The sequence below is a fragment of the Zalophus californianus genome, chromosome 2 (genome assembly GCF_009762305.2).
Source record: "Zalophus californianus isolate mZalCal1 chromosome 2, mZalCal1.pri.v2, whole genome shotgun sequence".
In the NCBI taxonomy this organism is placed as follows: domain Eukaryota; kingdom Metazoa; phylum Chordata; class Mammalia; order Carnivora; family Otariidae; genus Zalophus; species Zalophus californianus.
The window spans coordinates 188712110-188728541 of NC_045596.1; the positions used below are offsets into that span (position 1 = coordinate 188712110).

At 40.1% G+C, this 16432-nt stretch overlaps 1 protein-coding gene across 2 annotated transcripts in view; it reads right to left on the reverse strand.

The window, feature by feature from the left end:
• The window catches only part of WWC2 (WW and C2 domain containing 2), a 199498-nt gene that overhangs the window by 63733 nt on the left and 119333 nt on the right, over positions 1 to 16432 (reverse strand). For both annotated transcript variants that reach the window (XM_027598679.2, XM_027598681.1), the window contains 2 exons: positions 5444 to 5523; positions 273 to 402 (listed from right to left, as the gene is read on the reverse strand). In XM_027598679.2, the coding sequence (XP_027454480.1) occupies positions 273 to 402; positions 5444 to 5523 (210 nt within the window). The remainder of the gene's footprint in view (positions 1 to 272; positions 403 to 5443; positions 5524 to 16432) is intronic.

Below are 16432 nucleotides of genomic sequence, written 5' to 3' on the forward strand. Positions count from 1 at the left end.
CCAAAATGCTCATCTCAGATGGGCTCCAGGATCCACCACCTCCTGTCTCAAAGGCCATCCAAGGCCTGCCTTCAAATAAGCATAGCAGAACCTCGGAACCCACCTGTTTACCTCCAACGCAGCCCATGGCCTCAGTGCCTAGAACAAAGTCTGAATGAGGCAGTGGGAGAAAGGGCCATCCAGACACTGACGGAGAACTTCTGCCTCAAGGCGAGTTTCTGGGGCCCCAGCCCAACATTTTGTCTGACTTAACAAAATGTTTTGCAACATACCTGCATCAGATCTTGCTTTTCTTTTTCTCCTGAGCTAATAGCCTTTCTGATCGATTTCAGTTCAGTTAGAATGGCTTTGGCTTCACTAAGTTCATAGCCACTCTGGCCTCCAGACATTTTTTTATCTATTCTGTTAAAAGAAAAAAAAAAAAAGGAAAAGAGAAAAAAAGTCAAAGACTGTTGACAAGAGTACAAGTTAAGCCAACAGTATAGGAACTGGTTTTCGGATTGTTGGAGTTGGGTGATGGTTCTGTTACTTGCCTTCTGATACGTACCAGTATCATCCTTTCAAGCGGACCGTTCCTCCTGCTTTCTCTTCCAACCACTTCTAGCTCACACTCTCCCATCGCCCACCTCATGCCCCGTACACTCCTCATCATTTTCAGGCTCAGTTATTTTGTCTTCAGTTGGTTTGGGTGACCCCACGATGGGCCGAATTCAAACTTCCTCATGCTAAGCCTGACCTCCACCCTGAGAAAGGTTAAGGCCCCAGGGAAAGGATTTAGCAGGACAGAAGTGCCAATAAACTGGACAACTACAGGAAGTTCGGGATTCCTCACCGTTGCCTAATTTTACATATGCTGTAATGTCTGTGCCAAACCAAGCACAGTGCCTACGGGCTGACAGGCCTTTCTGAAATGCGAGTGATTAGTATTTATACTAGTGAGGATCTTACAATATCTGGATCGTGTGTGGTTAGTTTCTTGTTTCTTTTCAAATATATGAAAGGTACTTGTTCTGTTTTTATGACAGGATTCGACATAAAACTGCTTGCCTTACTGACAAGATCAAATCTAGGAATACGGCAGAAGGGTAGATGTACTCATCTGTCAACTAACGTTGAATAAAAAGCTCTTCAAGGAGCTCATTTATCGCACCCCCCAGATCTGCTCACCAAATGTCCTTACAGTTCGCTTGGTCACCCTACGTCAGAGGATTTCAAGTAACCTAACTCTTTGCGCATGAAGGGCCCAACCAAGTTACTGCACTCTTTTTTTTTAAAAAAATGGTTTAACAGTGTCCTCACTCTCACTCTCCTGATTCTCTCCAACCACCGATGCTGCCCAGGATTCATTCTGAATACAACTTGGGGTTCCCTGGAAGGACATACAACTATGCCTCTGCCTCATCGGCCATCGACTCTCATTCTTCGACAAAGTCTTAGTAGTCTTATCCACAGAGAAATGGCACCTTTGAAACCACAGAGAACTGGCTCTGAGCTCATTTGGTTTAAAACATTTAATAATTTATATTTATTTCAATGTGAGGGGTATAATCTGAAAACAAAACCAAAAGAGAACCCACCAACAATGCCATCCTATTCACTCTTCCAAACAAAGTTTACTCAAGCAAGTACAGTTGGCAGATAACATATTTCCCCAAGTACTCTTTTAGTAAATATTTTATTGTTGCTGAACAAAGTCTTAACCTAAGAAAATAAAAGGAATTTCATCATAAGGTTATTCGATAATAAAAGTACAACTAACGAAGTCACTGAATTAAGCAGGTGCGAGTGCACGCACACAGTGTTTAGGGCGGGAAGGGACCCTAGAGATCACACTTCCTCTAAGTGAAAAAGCAAAACGGGAAGGTTTACGCAACTTTAGCCCCTAACTTGTATAAACACTTTGTTAGTAGGGGGACAATCCTCAAAATGACAGATTCAGGCTCAGGGCACTTACGACTATTACCCTTATCAAATAGATAAAAAGCTCAGGCGGTACTTTGAATATTGGTTAATTCCATTTATTTGGGAAGGGATTTCTCACTGAAATTGTTGGCTCCCTTAGGTATTATATCTACCAACCTAGTTGAGACCAAAGGCCTATTTTAATTTAAAAAAAAAAATCTGTGAGATTTCATGAGACAGCTATTAACACAGGACTCTCAAACTGTGTCAAAATGAATTTCTAAAGCCCAAGTGATTTCTTCCTATTTGTCTAAAACCTTCAGAATCTAACAGTTAAATTTTTAAGTCAGACATCAACTTTAGCATTAGAAAACAAAAAAGATAGGTAAGCTGTTTTCAGAAATCAACTTTAACACTTAAAAATAAATGAAGGGGAGTAAGTCGGAGGGGGAGACGAACCATGAGAGCCGATGGACTCTGAGAAACAAACTGAGGGTTCTAGAGGGGAGGGGGCGGGGGGACGGGTTAGCCTGGTGATGGGTATTAAAGAGGGCACGTTCTGCGTGGAGCACTGGGTGTTCTGCACAAACAATGAATCGTGGAACACTACATCAAGAACTAATGATGTAATGTATGGTGATTAACATAACAATAAAAAATTAAAAAAAAAATAAAGGCAGGACTACGTCAAGACTGCTCATTTACATTTCAGAGAGCTTTAAAACTAGATAAAAATGTCCTGGCTGCCTACTGCTCTGCTGGGTGCTCAACATGACAAGGGCAAGCCAGGTCAACTCAGGGCCCACCCCCACTCCACCCCCGCCGGGGAGCCCTTCTGATCTTTCTCTCCAACTCCCTTCTGCCTTCTCTGAGCACCTCTGTTTTCCTCTACCTGTTGCTTTTCCCTTTATCTCCACGTTTCTCCTTTTCTCCTCAACTCTTCATCTCCCACCTTTTCTCTCTTTTTTTGACCCCAACTGACCATAAGATAAAGTCAAACAAAATCAAAAAAATATTAGCATTAATTGCTGATTTTTAAAACAAAGTACTGTGTTTTTTGTTCTTAATTTGAGGAATACAATTTTATATTCTTCCCTAAAAAAATTTTTTTTTTAAAGTTTGTTTGGTTTTTTTTTTTGGGGGGGGTGGGGATTCTGAGTACCATATTATTAATTTCTCCTATATCTTGGTCTCTTCCGAAAGAGAAGAGATTCCCATTTGCAAGCCTTCCCTGGAGAATATGTGCCCCCGGAGCCAGATTTTCATAGGCTAGGTGTACATTTTTGGCTGGCCGAGTGTTTCACTTCTCATTTTCCACTTTTGAGTGAATGCCGAAGGTGGCAAAGTAGGAATATCTTCCTGGTGGTATGTGTCTACACATAAGCTATGCTACGGCCTAGGCCCAAGTCAACTCTGGGACCACAGACTGAAATGAATAATGCAGAGAATAAAACTATATTCATTCATCCAGCATAAACTCGTGTACTCAGTAAAACGAAAGCCTGAGTTCAAATTACATTATAGCTCCAGATTTGGCAAAAATAGTCCATTCTGTTGGGAATAAATGAAAAGTTACAAAAGCCTGCCGTGGGATTCTATTTAAATCTTTTCCTGAAATGTATTTTCTGTCAAAACCCCAAGGAAAAGTCCCTTTATAGTATCAGGAATGTGGTTTTTTGCAAAGTATGGTCTCTGGGTTCAATCATTATTCAACGTTCTAGTAGTATGGTGGTTAACATTTGAATGAAAACAGCTTTATTTTGTCTAGAGTTAGGATCAGCAAGAGAGGTCTCTGATGTTAGATATCATATCTTTCTGCTCTTGGTTCAAGGGATTAGAATCATTGCAAGAGAATGCCTGAATTTCTACAACAAATGTCTATTGTTTTCTTGTGGAATGTTATTGACAGATTCTTAAACATGCCTTGGATTCCTATAAAAATTGCTTGCAAGCAAACTGCTTTAAAACAATACAGCATTGTTGTATCAATAAAACAAAAACAGCAAGTTTGGCTAACCTTTAATCCCGGGTGGTGACATGAGTTACAATTTCATGTGCCTTAAAAATGTTTAATGTATAGCTAACCATTTTGTAGGGCTCTTCAGAGCTTGTTTTCTCTTCACTCCCACCACAAAGCCCTCCTTTATGTTGATATGCATTTACCAAGTATCACATTTATGTCATTCTCGGTCTGCTCAGTTCTTCGGGGGGGCTCTGCAGCCGGCTGAGGTTCTTAGAACACAGCCATACTCGAGAACTACCTAGGGATTGCACAAAATATACCTAGATGGAGACCAGAAACAGGTATTTTTTTAAAAAGCCCCTCAGATGACCGTGATATGCAGCCAGGTTTGAGAACCACTAGGAGGGGAGCATCTGAAAGAATGCAAGGGTGACGCTTACTTGAGGTGAGTGGCCAAAAGCCTGAGCCCTAAGACCCATATCTGAAATCAGCCGTATGACTGATGGTCAGGAGTCATGACTGGTATCCTGAGCCGTAACTCATCATGCAAACACACAGAACAACCAGCTTGTGTTTTGTCTGGCCAACAAACACACAGCATCTTTAAAAGGGGTAGTGCCTTGCTGCCTTGGATTGCTACAGAGGGAGACCAGGGTCGGGGGGGGCGGCGGGGGGCGAAGAACGTGCAGGCCATCAGGGACTCTCTATAAACACCGCACCACGGTTGGCACAGAGCCCCGCACACAGAGGAGGGAAGTAAAAAAAAAAAAAAAAAAAGCAGTTGAATGCCTTTTGAGGGATAATGCCTTCAATCCTCTCTGTGGTCATGTGGCTGTGAAAACCATCAGCTTCTTGCCTCACACCAGAGACCGGGTGGTAGGGATCGTTAGGGCTGGAAAGCCCGGTGTGCCTGTCAGGGTTTAGCCGGGCAGGACCTTGTCAGCTGGGAGAACGGTGGCTTCCGGGGACTGGGAACGGAGCAGGAGATTCCAGAATCCGCTACCCTCTGCCGTCTACATCTCCCTTGGCCTGGTCCAGTCTAGAGTCAGGCCAGTAGCCCATCAGACTTGACTACAGAATGGAAAGGACAGAAGAAAGGCAGGAAATGAGGAACCCACTCAAGCTTCTCTGCTGACCACCTGACTCGCTCCCTGAGCTCAGCCCCAGTTAGGTGGGGCCTGGGGCTGACAAAGGGGCAGAGAGACATCTCCAACCAAGGGCTCCGGGCAGGAGAGGCTCACGTCGTCCAGACGTGAGAGCCGCACGTGGAGGCGCTCTTGCGACTATTCCCTTAGCACGAACCTCAATCTTAGAGCAGGCTGGCAGGTGCCCAGACAAAGTGAAGGGTCTCAATGGTTTCTCTGACTCGCCAATGGTTCATAAAGCTTTAGCCCTTTTCAAAGGAGATAGATTTTCCCAAGTTTTTCGTTTGTTGGTTGATTGGTTTTTGGTGCAGAGCTCTGAGCCATTTTTACTTTATGTTTCTTTGAGAAATCTCTTAGGCAATCTGTACTTCTATTTTCTTTGTATGAGTAAGGGGGCTTTGAATTAGTCCCAATTTCAGTATTTTATACTCACTGTTGCAACGTTTCAAAGCCTTGTTCTTTATACAGCAATTCTTGCTTCATCTGTGAGAGCTCTCTCTTCAGCTTTTTAACCTTTTGTGAGCAATGTAAATAAGAATGTTTGTAAATAATTGGCAACACTATTTTAAGAGATCGTCCATCAGTAAACTATTAAACACACAGACATAACCATTAGTTTAACATTTACTCTGCTGGCTTCCCCCTGACATAAATTCTGTGGAAGGCAGGTTAATTATGTTTAAATTATCAGTGACGTTCATTATCCCCTATATTTACCCTCATCATCATATTTAGCAACATTCCTGCGAGCTGCTGTCCTGACTATCTCCATTTTGTGACAAACAGCCAGGAAGGGGGGAGTCAGACCTTGAAATCCCGGTTTCTGTTTCTGTTCTGCGCGTGCTCCTCCTCCCTACTTTGCTACGCTCCGGGACGGCCAGCCACCTCTCTGTTTCTCGAATGTATCGGGCAATACCCGCTCTGCTTCTGCAACATGCTGTTCCCCCTGGCTGGAAGGCTTTCCCTCAGATCTTCCAGAGCGGACTCCTGTCACTCAGGTCTCCGCTTACACGTCACCTTTTGGGATAGGAGTTCCCCAACCATCCCAACCCATGCCATTAGTTTTACTTAGTGCATGGTACTTCTCAAGAGCTGAAACATTCTGTGTATTTGTTTACTGTCTGCCCCCCCCATGGGAAAGTAAGCTGCCATCACACCAGCTGCACCCCAAACTTCTAGAAGACTACCGGGCACTATGAGGAATAAATATGACAAGGGCAAGCATTGTGTGATCAATAAACATCCAGCGTCAATCTGATTAAAAAAATGTTTTTTTTTCCTGTTGCCAAATACAGTCTTGGTGATGACAATGCTAAAATGTGATAGGTCAAAACACCAGCAGAAGTCTGGTTTAGTCACAAACTAAAGGTCTTCACGTGGGTGTCAGAAATTTACTTCCATATTACAGCCTTAAGTTTGACGCACATTCTGTTAGACAGTATTTCAAGGTGCTTTTGAACGTTTATTTCCTATTTAGTCTATCCATTCCACAAATATTTATTGACTTTCCACTATGTGTCTGTCAGGTCCTGGGTCTCAAGTGTGAATAAAGTTAGACAAGATCTTTGCCCTCACGGGTCCTCCCGAACAATGGGGGAGCCAGATGTTGAGCAAATAATCATCCAATGAAATAAATCTTACCAATTACCATGGGGAATGTAAAGGAAAGGTTCGGGATACTTCAGGATGAAAAAGGGGAACAGGACCTGATTTAGTGTGCGAAGCTGGGTAAAGCCTGTCTATGGAAATGATGTTTAAGCAGAGCTGATCAGTGGGGCTTCATCTGGTAACGGGGGTCCTCAAAAGGCAGAGCTTGTGCACAAACCCTAAACCACGAGAGGAGGAAACTCGTCAAATCTCTGGGATTTAGGGAGCCTGGTTGGTTAAGCATCTGCCTTCGGCTCAGGTCATGATCCCAGGGTCCCGGGATCGAGTCCCACAGCGGGCTCCCTTCTCGGCGGGGAGTCTGCTTCTCCCTCTGCCTCTGCCACCCACTCGTGCACACCCTCTCTCTCTCTTTAATAAATAAAGTCTTTAAAAAAAAATCTCTGGGATTTAGAGAACGCTACCATTCGCTGGATTACAGAGGTGGCGTGCACCATGAGATCCAACTGGAAGAGAAGGCCTTAAGAGTTTTGAAGCCACATGGAAGATTTCTAAATCTTAAGAACAAGGAGAACTGGGGAGGAATTTTAAAGCATGATCTGCTTTATGATTTTTAAAAGACACCGTCATGACTCTGGTGATTGGACCAGAGGGGCCAAAAGGGGCCATTCCACCTGCACCGTGGGTTGGCCTGGGGGCAGTGTATACAGATTGGAGCCCAGAGGAAGAATATATTTGGGAGGCAGAATCAACAGGACTTGGTGATGGGCTCAAGGCGCAGGGTGAGGGAGAAGATGTGTCAAAGATTACTGCCAGGATTTTGGCTTGCCAGGTGGGGGCACGAAGGTGCCTCCCTGGAGGGTGGGACCAGATTTGGGAGTAAGATCAAGGGTGTTCTTTGAGACGTTTAATTTTCTGATACTCAGGAAACTTCAAAGGCCATTGGAATCTGGAGGCTTGATGTTCAAAAGTGTCTGGGCCAGAGATATAAAATTGAGAGTCACTGACATCAAGACAGTACTTTAAATGCATGAGAATAAATGAGATCACCTAGATAGAGTGTGTACTGAAAACAGAAAAGAGTCTAGGAACACGCCTTAGGCACCTTCATCATTCAGAAATCTAGAGGAAGGGGCAAAACACGCTGCAAAGTAGCAGCAAGAGAAGTCGGAGGGAAAAGAGGGCATCTTGGAAAATGAGAAAAAAAAATCAAGAGGGAGAGTAGGCACTACGTAGAATAAAGTGACAAGGACAGGGACGCCTGGGTGGCTCAGTTGGTTGAGCGTCTGCCTTCGGCTCAGGTCATGATCCCAGGGTCTTGGGATCAAGTCCCATATCGGGCTCCTTGCTCAGCGGAGAGCCTGCTTCTCCCTCTGCCCTTCCCCCTGCTTGTGCTCTCTCTCTCTCTCTCAAATAAAAAAAAATCATTTAAAAAAAAGTGACAAGGACGAGAGCTGTGTGATATTCATGTTTGCACACCTAAGGCACAACACTTTGGGTACTATGGATATTCAATCATTTATCTGTTGATAAATATCTGTTGAGTTTATCTGAACATTTAAGTTTGTGCCCCAAGGCACTTATATTTGATGAGGGAAAAGTAAACCCAAATAACGATGGTGCAAGGCCCACTTTCTAAGTACAAAGACAAGTACAAGCGATGTTACTGGAATCCAAAGGCGGACAGGAGCACTTCCGCCTGGCCTCACGGAGAAGAAGCCATCTGAGCTGGATTGTGGAAGTACTTTAATATTCACGAAGAGAGTGAGATTGTTTGCAGTGGATCATAAAGACATTTCAGTTGTAGCATTTGATTATTATCAGGTCAAAAGAGCCATCAGTAATCAATAGTTCATTCCACCCGTACTTCTACTTCTGACAGCACCTCTAAAGAGCTGTTTACCAAAGACTGTAACATATTTATTTCAGAACAACAACCACAGTTAATCCAAAAATCAACAGCAACTCAAACAGCTGGCCTGAAGCCTGTCTTTACCTCTGAAAACACAGTGGATAGAAACAATGGCGATACTGAACTCACTCAGAACCACCAAATTAAAACAACGAGCATATCCCACTGACATAAAACAGCATTCTACATAAAAATCATTTGGACACACCAATTTAATTTTTTTTCAAAACTTATCATTTAAAATCTAAAATTAACTTTGGAACTTCCAGATTCTTGTCTGTTTAAGTGATGGGAGTGAGATTTTATTGTCCACTGAGTGACAAAGATGGAGGAAGCTACCCTGTGCTTGCTTTCATTCCACATTATTTATTTTACCTAACGCTCGCTGTAAGCTACTGTTTCCATCTTGGGGAGTCTTCGTAGTGGATTACCTGAATGATCTTTAGCTCCAAGTATCAATGTTGCATTTTACGTTGTTAACTATGAAAACGTCTGATTTCTATCATAATGACAAGTGAAAACAGGTATTATTTCCAATCAAACATCATTTCCAATTGTATTCGGTTTCAAGGATATGGTCTGAACTAGTTCAACAACCTTTCTTCTCGGAGAACCACGTGACATCATTAACTATTAGAGGATCACTGTTTCTCCTCTTCCATTTCCCATCCCACCCTCATCAAATGTAGGACACAGAAAATAAAAATCAATGTCCTTAGATCATAGCTAAAGGATTATGCTAATGCTGACTTGCAAATTTAGCACAATATAGACTCTACCAGGAAGCAATAATGACAGCTAAAATTCACGAGGACTTTATGTATTCCCGGCATTGTGCTAAATATAAATGCCTATTTTCAATCCTCACGGCTATTCTACAGATAGTTTTACTTCTTATTATATAGGTGAGGAATCTCAAACCAAAAAAGAATAAGTAAGTAATGTGCTGAAGCTTACACTGCTACCAAGCAGTGGGGAATAATCCAGAGCCCAGGAGAAGGTTTTTAAAACTATAATCATAAATGTTTTAGTTATTAGTGGCATGATAGTACAAACATGTAAGATCAAAGACAAACTAGAATTTTGGAAAATGACCCAAATAAAATCTATGGCCCTTATTTTACCTTAGAAACTTCATTATTCTTATAGCCCACCCAAACTGAAAACATGAAGAGTCCCACAAGCTCTGGAGACCACGCTTTCTGTCTCTTACATACTCAACTTTCTGCCATAGCCAAACATCTAATTTTATAGACTTACTTCTAAGCAATCAAATCTCACAACCCAGAGTATCAAACTGGAAGGAAGAGATCCATGGCTTTCGCACGTTTCGCGCTTTCTATACTGAGTACACCAAAGCAAGTGACATTTTAAATTGATTTTAAAGTTATTTCTGAAAACCAGGAAGATGCTGTGATTAAATGTGATGAGTATGACTGGAAATCACGGAGCTTCTCCCGATTTCTGACAATCCTGGCGTAATAAGTTTTATTTTAAAAGAAGGAGAAAGAAGATGACAGTAAGAGAAAAGTAAATTCCAGAAATCTGTGGACCTTGGAAGGATCACAAGACAGGCAGGTTTCAGAAGTTTGCCCTAAAAAGTGAACCCTGCAACATTAAAGCTATAATGAACAAAATGGCATTTTACTAATGACTACCTTCCCCTTTCACCACTTTCTCTACCATCTTGCCGAGAGCTCCTTCGGCAAGCCAACAAAGGGCAACTGTCAGCTTGCTCCTTCTAGGGATCTTTCTCTTCACCACCACTTCCAATTCCCTGAAAATCCTTCACCACCCTGCCTCACCTCAAAAGTCACCTTCAAAGAAAATGAGAAATCAGCTCCAGATAGAAAAGGGATCAATAATAAAACATTTTTTGACTTTACTGAAGAATAGAGGAAAACAGAACCCCGCATGCTGTTGGAACCATTCGTGATGACTAAATAAATGGATTCTGTCATCAGAAACAAGATGATTGAATACAATGTATATATATTTTTAAAAAACTCAAACTTTAACAACAGTAAGAAGAAAATAAAGCAAAAGCCACTGGAAAAAATTGTAAGAAATATTTATGAAATATACTACACCTGGAGATATACATAATAAATAAAAATACAGAAGGTCCAATGTTAGATCTCCACAAGTAATTAAAATAAGCCAATAAGTTGCCATATGACCCAACAATTCCACCTACCCAAGAAAAATGAAAACATATGTCCACATAAACACTTGTGCAGTAATGTTCATATTATTCATAGTGGCCCCAAAGTGGAAACAATCCAAATAAACACCAACTAATGAGTGAAGAGATGAAATATGGTATGTCTGTACAATGGAATATCGTTCAGCAATAAAAAGGAATTAAGTCCTGACACCTGCTACCACATGGATGAGCCTGGAAAACATTGTGCTAAGTGTAAGAAGCCAAACACAAAGACCACATATTACAGGATTCCATTTATATGAACCATCCAGAACGGGTAAATCTAGAGACAGAAAGGAAATCAGTTGTTGCTTGGGGCTTGTGTGGGGACTAGGTAGGAACTACTAGTAAGTACAAGGTTCCTTTTGGGGGAGACAAAAATGTTCTACAATTAAGATTGCGACCGTGGGTATACAACTGTGAGCATACTGAAACCCAGTGACTGTACATTTTACATATAGGTAAAATGTATGGTATGTGAATTATTTCTCAATAAAGCTGCTGGATAATAAATAAATAAACCAGCAAATGGTAATAGAAGAGGTAGAGCATCACATATGCACACACACACACACACACACACACAATAAATCACCTCTTAACAAAGATAAAACGGAAACCGCTGGTATCATTATATATCAATTAAACTAGCAGAAAATAAATACAAATCATTAGAACTTCGTCAAGTGGCTGCCTCTTTCAGATTAACTTCCCCGGTTTTTATGGTGGTCTACAAGGCTCACGTGCCCCGTCTTCACTCCATTGCCTAGATCAGTACTCTCACCTCTTCTCCCTCTAGTGAAGATCCCACAACTTCTCTGATATCAAGACCTTCACATGAACTCTCTCCCACCTAACTTCTTCACCACCTCTCTCGGTTGTTCCTTTTCAAGAATTTCCTTGAACAACGCAAGGGTTAGGGGAACCGAGCCCCTGTGCAGTAGAAAATCTGCATTTAACTTTTGACTCCCCCACAAAATAGCCTACTGTTGACTGGAAGCCTCACAAATAACATGAACAGTCAATTAGCCATATGTTGTATATAAGTATTATATAACTATTTTTACAGTAAAGTAAGCTAGAGAAAAGGTTACTTGGGAATCATAAGGAAGAGAAAATATATTTACAGTACTGCACTATATTTATAAAAAAAAAATCAATGTATAAGTGGACCTGGGTAGTTCAAGCCCATGGTGCTCAAGCGCCAACTGGAGGCATACAATCAGTAGACTTTCAAGGCTAGCTTCTTTCACTTGTCATATTGTTTTTGAAATTCATCCATTTTGTGAGTATCAGAAGCTTGTTTTCAGGGATAAACCATAAACTGCATTTTATGGATAAACCACAACTTGTTTATCCATTCATTCACTGATAGGCATTTAGGTGATTTCCAGGCTTGGGCTAGTAAGAATAAAGATCCTGTGAGTATCTACACTCAAATCTTTGTGTGGGTATATATATGCTTTCATTTCTTTGGATACATACCTACAAGTGGGATTGCTGGGTAAAAGTTTAAGTGTATATTTAATTTTATAAGAAACCGCTAAGCTGTTTTCCAAAGTGGCTGTACTACTTTGCATTCTGTAGTAATGTGTGAGAGTTCCAATTCCCAATGACCTCCCTCTGAGCATTGTTTTAGCTACATCCCATAAATTTTTATGTATTTCCATTTTCATTTAGTTCAAAATATTAAAAAAATATACTTTGTCTGCTTTCTTCTTTGACCAATGAATTATTAAGAAATATGCTAGAAATTTCCAAGTACTTAAAGTTTTTCCAGATAGGTCTGTTTTTGAGGTCTTGTTTAATTCCACTATAATCATGCTCCGTTTAATTTCAGTCCCCTTGAATGTACTGAGGCTTCTGTTCATTGCTCTGAGTAAGTTCTCCTTGGGGGATGTGCCTACATTTGAAAATAATATCGTTCTGCTGTTTTTAGATAGTGTGTTCTACAAATGTTAATTAGATCAGGTTGGTTTGATGGTACTGTTCAAAACTTCAACAACTGTGCTGATTTTCTGTCTATATATTCCATTAATTACTGAGAAAGGAGTACTGATATATCCAACTATAACTGTGACTTTGTCATTCTCCTTTCAGCCTCATTGGTCTTTACTTCAGGTATCAGGAAGCTCTGTTTCTATGTGTGTACATCTTTAGGATTATGTACATACATCTTTATGTCTTTGCGGAACTGACTTATTTATTAGTATAAAACCCCTGGTAAAAATATCCTTGTTCTAAAGTTTACTTTGATAATAATATGACAACTGCAACTTTCTTTGCATTTGTATTTTCATGGTAGATATTTTTCATTCCTTTAATTTATAAGCAGTCTGGGTCTTCACATTTAAAATAGCTCTGTTGCAGCCATCATAAAGTTGAGTCTTATTTCAACCCTTCTGATAATTTCTGCCTTTTAACTGGAGCATGTACACCATTTACATTTAGTGTAATTATTGGTATAGCTGGGTTTAAATTTATTACCTTTATATTTGTTTTTTAATTGTCACATATATTCTTTTATCCTTTCTACCTTTATTCCTGCCTCCTTTTGGATTAGCTATATATTTTTTTATGATTCCATTTTATCTCCATTATTTAGCAATACCTCTAATATCTCTATATTTTCTCAGTGGTTTCTCAGGGCAAAGATCAGTAAATGACAGCTTGTGGGTCAAACACACCCTGCGGCCCAATTTTTTATGGCTCATGAGTTAAGAATGGTTTTCATGTTTTTAATAATGTTCCCAAAAACTGAAAAGAAAAATCTATGGCAGAGACTGTTTTCCACAGTGGTTGTACCATTTTCTATCCCTACCAGCAATGCATAAGAGTACCAATTTCTCCACCAATACTTGTTATTTTGCCCTTTAAAAACAAAAATAAAAACAAAAACTTCCTAATGGGTGTCAGGTGATATCTCATTGTGGCTTTGATTTGCATTTCCCTAATGACTAGTGATGTTTGTCATCTCTTCATATGCTTATGGCAAATTTGCACATCTTCTTTGGAGAAATGTCTGTTAAAGTGCCTTGCCCATTTTTGAAGTGAGTTGTTTTTGCCTTCAGTTTTGAAAGATATTTTCATTAGGTATAGCCATCTATGTTGACATTTTTTTGTTCAGTACTCTTAAGATATCACTCCACTGCCTTGTCAGTTGCATAGCTTCTGATGAGAAATCTGTTGTAATTATCTTTGTTCCACTGTACGTAACTGTCTAATTTCTATGGCTGCTTTTAAGATTGTTTTTTTATCACTGATTTTCAGCATTTTAATTATGATATACCTTGGTGTGATTTCTGTTTTTATTCTGCTTTGGAGTACCTTCCTGTACCTATAGACTTTTAATTTCTTCAAGCACTTTTTGTGATTTCCTCCTCCTTGCTCTTCTGTGGGGACTCTAACATATACATCAGATCATTTAATACTGTGCTAGAGGACACTGATGTGCTGTTAAATTTTTCTCAGGCTTTTTTCATCTGTGTAATTCATTTTGGATAGTTTCTATTCCTATGTCTTAAATTCACTGATCTTTTTACTCAGCATATAGGTTGTTCTCAACCAGTGTATTTTTCGTTTCTGATATTATATATATAATCCATAAAACTTCCATTTTGATCTTTTTTATATCTTTATTTTCTCTTATCATGTTTTCTTCTGCATTACTGAGCATGTGTGTAATACCTTTTAATATGTTTGCCTGCTAATTAAGTAATAGCCATGACTTTTTGTTACAAGTTGTATTTTCTTGCTTCTTTGAATGCTTGGCAATTTTTAATAGCTTTATTGATGCATAACTGGCATATTAAAGTGAGTATGCTTAAACTGTATACTTTGGTAAGTACTGACGTATGCATATACCCACAAAACCACCAACATAATCAAGATAAAAAATATATTCATCATTCCCCTGAAAGCTTCCTCATGCCCCTTGGGGATCCCTTCCTTCTGCTTCTGCTCCCTACTCTCATTCCCAAACACGCATGGAAATTTTTGACTAGATGTTGGCCATTGTGAATTTTACATCGTTGGTGCTGAATCTTGATGCATTCTTTTAAAGAGTGATGGACCTTCTTCTATCACAGTTAAACTGGTTTAAATAAATGTGACCCAGGGGTTCCTGGGTGGCTCAGTTGGTTAAACGACTGCCTTCAGCTCAGGTCATGACCTCAGGGTCCTGGGATTGAGCCCCGCATCAGGCTCCCTGCTCAGCGGGAAGCCTGCTTCTCCCTCTCCCACTCCCCCTGCTTGTGTTCCCTCTCTCGCTGTCTCTCTCTCTGTCAAATAAATAAATAAAATCTTTAAAATAAATAAATAAATAAATAAATAAATAAATGTGATCCATTCAAGGTTTGCTTGTAATTTTGCTAATGGCAGTTCCAGAAGCGCCTTTTAGCCTTAGACTAACAGGGCCCCACTACTGAGGTCTCTCTACTACTCCATAACTTATGAGGTCTCTCCATTCTGGCTCGTAGATGGAAACTATTCCTAGTCCTACTGCTTTCTTTCCCCATCCTTGTCATATTTTAGACCATGTTTACTCAGCCAAAGATTTGAGAAGATTGCATTAGAAATCTCCAGAGCTTTCTCTTGCCCCTTCGCTCTCTGTAGCACCCTCCTCCCCAGGATCCCGCAAAATTCCAGACACTTCCACTTCACTGAACTTTATTCTTCTGAGTCTTCAGCTCAGACACACAAATAGACTATGTTTGAGTCCTTCTCCTGCACTGGAGATGGTGTGATCTCAGGGCTCACCTCTTCTGTTTCCCTTTGGTAAGAGATTACAGTGCTCAACTGCCTGTTATCCAATGTCTGAAGGAAGTTGTTTTATAGATTTTGTCCAGTTCTTTAATTGTCTGCTGTTGGAAGACAATTCCTATAGCAGCTAATCCTTCCTGGACTGCAACAAGCCATTTCAAGCTTTTAAAAGATATTTGTGTGATTCCAACAGCCTGTATTTTAGGCAAAATATCTCCCTGTTGGACTTATTTCATCAATCTTCCTTTTCCTCTATAAAGGCACAAGATCTAAATCTGGGATCCAATTGGCTAATCTCAAATCATACAGTTCTATTTTTCTATATCTCGAAGGAGCTCTCTCAGATTCTGGTTCTTTGACAAAGTAGAAGCTGATAATCCTATGTCTACCACCCTCACCTCTGGAAATTAATGTGCACATAAAAATGCTGAAGATTAAAAAATGCATATAATATAGCTATTTTTTTTTCACTACTTCATTGTTATGGCCTCATGAGACTGATTCTTTCAAAATTTAATGTGAACATATTAGGTCAATGTATTTGTTGTGTATGTATCAAGGAAAAGTATGAGAATGTAAGTATTGGTTTGAATGTATTCATTTATCACATATAACTCCAAAAGCTTAACTCCTATGGCCTTTCAAAAATGAGAGAATGAGTTTTGCAGGCTTTACAGAATCATTTAAAATTTATCATTTATGAATTATTATTTTCCTCTCTGCTTTAGACTGTATATTTTCCCATAAAAGAAGTTAATTGCATTTAATTTTATAAATTGCCACCAGCATTGTGGATATAAGAATGTTTATGAATGAAGTTGGAGAAGACTGAAAATCATGGCCAGAGAAACTGATACGGTAGTTCATCTAGGCGAGGAGAAACTAAACATCTCCTTCCCAACAATACAGTGTCAATGAAGGACTTCTTTTCAAGTACA